This window comes from Octopus bimaculoides, chromosome 21, assembly GCF_001194135.2.
Source record: "Octopus bimaculoides isolate UCB-OBI-ISO-001 chromosome 21, ASM119413v2, whole genome shotgun sequence".
NCBI lineage: Eukaryota > Metazoa > Mollusca > Cephalopoda > Octopoda > Octopodidae > Octopus > Octopus bimaculoides.
This window is the reverse complement of record NC_069001.1, coordinates 13,446,182-13,451,593: the sequence shown is the minus strand read 5'-3', so window position 1 is coordinate 13,451,593 and position 5,412 is coordinate 13,446,182. Positions and strand designations below refer to the sequence as shown.

The window sequence follows — 5,412 nt, the reverse complement described above, 5'->3', positions numbered from 1 at the left end:
GTAGCTAATTTATGATGAAGCACTAGTCTGATCTTAAGTACTCTGTCACTTACTCTAACGACCTTGATTACCTTATCCACCCATTTCTCCGCTAGAAGTATTCCTACGCCCCCGACCCCGTCAGTGTTCCCTGCCCAGAAAATCTTGTACCTGTGTTCTTTGCCTGTGAGGAACCTCGCAGAACCTCCTCTCCATCTTACTTCCTGGATGCAGCACATATCTACACGTCTCCGTTCAAGCATCTCAACAATTTCACCAGATCTACCTTTCAGCGTGCCGACGTTGAGAGTGCGAATCCTAACAGTATGGGTGTTGGGGGTGTGGGCCTGTAGCCTGGGAAGGGGAAAAGCAGTGTCGTAAGCACCTGGGCCACTTTGTAAAGTGGTTGGCTTCAAGAAGGGCATCCAGCCATAAAGACCATGCCAAAATGGACCGTAAAGCCTGGTACAGTCCTCTGGCTAACCAGGTCCTGTCAAACTGCTCAACCCATGCCGGCATGGAAAATAGATGATAATGTGTGTGTGTGTGTGCATGTATACATGGGTTTATGTTTGTCTTGTACCACGTTTATATTGAGACAGTCATCCTTTAGTTTCCTCATTTGCAGAGGCCAAACTATTGATTCAAATGTTATCTTATTTTCAATACTTAGTGGTGAGTGTATCAAAAACTGTATAGAACAAAACAAGAAATGTCCGCGCTGCAATTTTGTGATCGAGAACGACGAACAGATATTCCCCAATGTTATGTGTAAGTATTTTACTTTCTTCTTCTTGCTTTTAACCTTAAATCCAACCTTGCTCCAAGTCTTCTCTTAGTTTCATTATTCTCTTATTTACAAGTTTTTGTTTTTTTTTATATTTGTTGTTTCAGTTAGGCTGTGGCCATTCTGGGACACTATCTTAGAAAGTAAAATAGATTGCTCTGAAGTAGATAGAGAGCAATACACATGTTAAGAAAGATCAAATGATCTCCTTCATCTTTGTCAAGGGGTGTGGTTACTGGGTCTACTTTTCTGAAAGCAAAGTTTGTTTACTCTTTGTCGCTTTGTTCTTATTGGTCAAAATTTGTGGTCAAAGATGTTCGATCTTGACATTTCTAGTTTTTGCTAATTAGCATTTAAGGTCCATGTCTTGCTACCATGCTGCATTGCAGTTCTTACACAACCATCGTTACCATCATTACAATCTGCCTTTCACTGTGAAGGAAAAGACCTTTGTTACTAGCAATGTTGTAAGTCCCCTGAACTTTTCCCAGCTCATTCTTAACCCCTAGTTACTATACCTATTTCTTTACTGCCCATAAGGGGCTGCACACAGAGGGGACAAACAAGGACAGACAAACGGATTAAGTCGATTATATCGACCCCAGTACATAACTGGTACTTAATTTATCGACCCCGAAAGGATGAAAGGCAAAGTCGACCTCGGCGGAATTTGAACTCAGAACGCAGTGGCAGACGAAATACCGCTAAGTATTTCGCCCGGCTTGCTAACGTTTCTGCCAGCTCGCCGACTTGTGACTATACCCTCAGGCTAACCACATAATCATTAAACATCCGTTTTCCAATGCTAGCATGGGTTAGATGGTTTGACCAGAGCTGGTAAGGTTGGGGGCCACACTAGGCTGCATTATCTGTTCTGACATGTTTTTTTATGGATGGTTACCCTTCCTAGCACTAACCACTCTACAGAGTGTACTGGGTGCTTTTACTGTGGCACCAGCACCAGTGCATTTAACATGGCACTAGTACCAGTGCTTTTAACATGGCACTAGTACCAGTGCTTTTAACATGGCACTAGTACCAGTGCTTTTAACATGGCACTAGTACCAGTGCTTTTAATGTGACACCAACACTGGTATCAATTCTGTGGTGGATGGGTCTTCTTGAGTACAACAAGGTGCCAGATATCGCATTCCTTTGTCATCTTCTTCGTAAGGGTCACAATCTTGCCCCCCCCCCCCTGCTAATTATATCTCCTATGTAACAATAACTCTTGACGATATTAAGTGAGCCATCTGGGCATTTAAGAGAATTTCTTTTCTGTGGCTCACCGCTTCTTTATTCTCAGATATTGTATGTAAATGATGTCATCATCTGCTGTATCCTTCATTTTATTCAGATACTATGATGTGATTTGAGTGAGAGTTGGCTATTTAGCTGCTATTTCTTGTAAATTGAACTGCTGCTTAGAGGCTGTTATTATGAGTTATTTCTTCCATCCATATGAGATAATGTGTAGAGGTCTACACGTTTACTTGACCTGCTGAAAATAGCAACCAAATCTGCCTTGAATTAAATCCCTCTTACTCTCTTAATTATCACAGGATATAAGTAATGAAGTCCTTTGATTCCTTATTCCCTATGGTTTGTAGAAATCTACTCCACTGCAGCCCTTTCTAACCACAACTAGCTTAGAAATATAAATGTTTAATAATAATACTGATGTGTGTGTGTACTTGATGGTGCAAGCATGGTTATGTAGCTAAGATACTTGCTTCCCATCTAAGTGGCTTTGTATTCAGTCCCACTGTTTAGTTCTTTGGGCAGGTGTCTCCTGTTGCAGAACAGGGCTGACCAAACCCTTGTGAGTGGATTTGGTTGACAAATTGAAAAGAAGCACATTTTATAAATGTTGTGTGTGTGTGTGTGTGTGTACCACTCTATAGAAAGGCATTTTCTATTTTTCTCCTTCTTTCCTGACTGTGTATCACTTACGAACAGAACAGGATTGCAAAGGAACAAAGAAAACATGAACCACACATGTCCAGAGCTAACTCCTTGCCTTCATTCCAGCAGACCACCAGTGTCCCAACCTGTGGCAGAGCCTGCTGAGCATTCATCAAACTGATTGAACAGCAAGGGACAAACTAATATAATGCATGTGTGTGTGTGTATAGTGCCACATAAAAGTACCCACTACACTCTCGGAGTGGTTGGCGTTAGGAAGGGCATCCAGCTGTAGAAACTTTGCCAAATCAGATCGGAGCCTGGTGTAGCCATCTGGTTTCACCAGTCCTCAGTCAAATTGTCCAACCCATGCTAGCATGGAAAGCGGACGTTAAACGATGATAATGATGATCTATCTGTATTTGTATGTGTGCACATTTATGCTCTCTGAAAGTCTCAGGCTATGAGCCGTAATCTTGTTGTCTTCTCATCAACAAATCATCTGCTCATTTCACACCATTTAAGACATGTGAAATGGAAGATCTTAATACTTGCAAAATAGGAAACAGTTAGCAACAGGAAGAACATCTGGCTATAAGACAGTTCCCAAGTAATATATTCATCTCCACTATTTGAGCGTGATCATTACCAACGTCTCCCTCCTGGCACTTGTGCCAGTGGCACATGAAAAGACATTCGAGCGAGTTCGTTGCCAGTACCGCTAGACTGGCTCCTGTGCAGGTGGCATTTAAAATACACCATTTTGAGCGTGGCCGTTGCCAGTACCGCTGGACTGGCCTTCGTGCCAGTGGCACGTAAAAGCACCCACTACACTCTCGGAGTGGTTGGCGTTAGGAAGGGCATCCAGCTGTAGAAACTCTGCCAAATCAGATTGGAGCCTGGTGTAGCCATCTGGTTCACCAGTCCTCAGTCAAATCGTCCAACCCATGCTAGCATGGAAAGCAGACGTTAAACGATGATGATGATGATGATCTAACCCATGCTAACACAGTAAAACAGATGTAACAATGAACAAATGAAGGAGCTTTCTTTTATGAGTATGAGGCATGTATACATGATGTAAAATGGTGTGTATAGAAAGGAAGGCATTATGTTTCATTAAAAAATATTCTGAATGTTCTCATTCACCTTTTCAGTAAATGAATTAATATTAAAATATAAAAACAGACTGGAAGAAAAACAGTTACGGTTACAGGTACGTTGAACCAAATATTCTTATTTGTTCTCTACATTACTAGTCAGTCATGAGACACCTTAATCCTTGAGTGTTCGAATTATTCTGTCAAATGTAATGCTTATTTATTCACATTGCTTTGAATTAATCATGCATTATCTCACATCTTTGAGATTTTGAAGATATGAGTGTATATATTCAGACTGGCATTGTAGGGTAGGTGTAAGAGGGCAGATCTAGCTGGTTTGAACATAAAACAGAATATTTGGGTTGGATATGATCAGTTTAAATGCTAAAGGGTTAAGAAAGGGTGAGACCCTTTTATTTATAAGTGGCTATGCTTGAAAATCCCAGCAACAAGGCAATGGTACTTGAGGGTCGGGGTTCCAGCAAAAGAGCGAACAACACGACAACCAAAGATTCTTTTATCTCTTACTTGGTTGTCATTAGACTGCGACCATGCTGGGGCACTACTTTGAAGAATTTTAGCTCTACAAATCAACACTAGTACCTGTTGGCTTTTTTTTTTTATAACCTGATACTTAATTTATTGGTCGCTTTTGTTGAATCGCTAAGTTACAGGGACATAAACACACTAAAGCCAGTTGTCAAACTGTGTGGGGTGGGGAAGCCATCAAAGACACATACATGCATATACAGCAGGTTTCCTTCAGTTTCTATCAACCAAATCCACTCACAAGGCTTTGGTTGGCCCAAGGCCGTAACAGAAGACCAAGGTGCCATGCAGTGGAACTGAACCTAGAACCATGTGGCTGGGAACCAAACTTCTTACTATACAGCCACACCTACACTTATTGCAGATAAAGTGATAATCTTTTAATCTTGGGTCAGCTTTGATCCAGTAGACCTATGAGCAGACAATCCAGCTGTGACCATCATGTTTTTTTCTTCTCGTTTACATTGGGTGTGGAGTATGTTTATGTATGTTGATTGCTAATTAAACTTACACTCTCTCTTCGTCCAGAATGGCTCAAACAGTACTCTAGATTTTCACGACATCTTGGAAGATAACCTTGACCTTGCACATGTTAACCAATTTCTCGAGATATTAATGAACAAAAAATTTCAGTTGGAAGCTGTAAGTGATCAATATTGGAATTATTAATATTTGGGTTTTTGTCCTATATTGTTTTCTCCTGTTGTTGTTGTTGTTCTTCTTCTTTGTTGTAGTATTGGCACCATGCCATTATATATGCGCCTCTCTACTGCTACGTGTCTTCGCCATTGTTCGTTGGCACTCCGTCGCTTACGACATCGAGGGTTCCAGTTAATCTGATCAACGGAACAGCCTGCTCGTGAAATTAACGTGAAAGTGGCTGAGCACTCCACAGACACGAGTGCCCTTAACATAGTTCTCAGGGATATTCAGCGTGACACAGAGTGTGACAAGGCTGACCCTTTGAATTACAGGCACAACAGAAACAGGAAGTAAGAGTGAGAGAAAGTTGTGGTGGAAGAGTACAGCAAGGTTCGCCACCATCCCCTGTTGGAGCCTTGTGGAGCTTTAGGTGTTTTCGCTCAATAA

At 41.4% G+C, this 5,412-nt stretch overlaps 1 protein-coding gene and 1 non-coding gene across 2 annotated transcripts in view; one reads left to right on the top strand and one right to left on the bottom strand.

Annotated features, from left to right (window-relative positions):
• LOC106878751 (E3 ubiquitin-protein ligase COP1) overlaps window positions 1-5,412 on the top strand; it is a 49,260-nt gene that overhangs the window by 10,807 nt on the left and 33,041 nt on the right. Inside the window, exons 3-5 of the mRNA XM_014928071.2 lie at window positions 653-750; window positions 3,829-3,887; window positions 4,852-4,965. Coding sequence (XP_014783557.2) covers window positions 653-750; window positions 3,829-3,887; window positions 4,852-4,965 — 271 coding nt within the window. The remainder of the gene's footprint in view (window positions 1-652; window positions 751-3,828; window positions 3,888-4,851; window positions 4,966-5,412) is intronic.
• Window positions 911-1,025, bottom strand: LOC128250498 (U6atac minor spliceosomal RNA). Its single transcript, XR_008266514.1, has one exon. It is a non-coding gene; the product is annotated as a U6atac minor spliceosomal RNA (small nuclear RNA).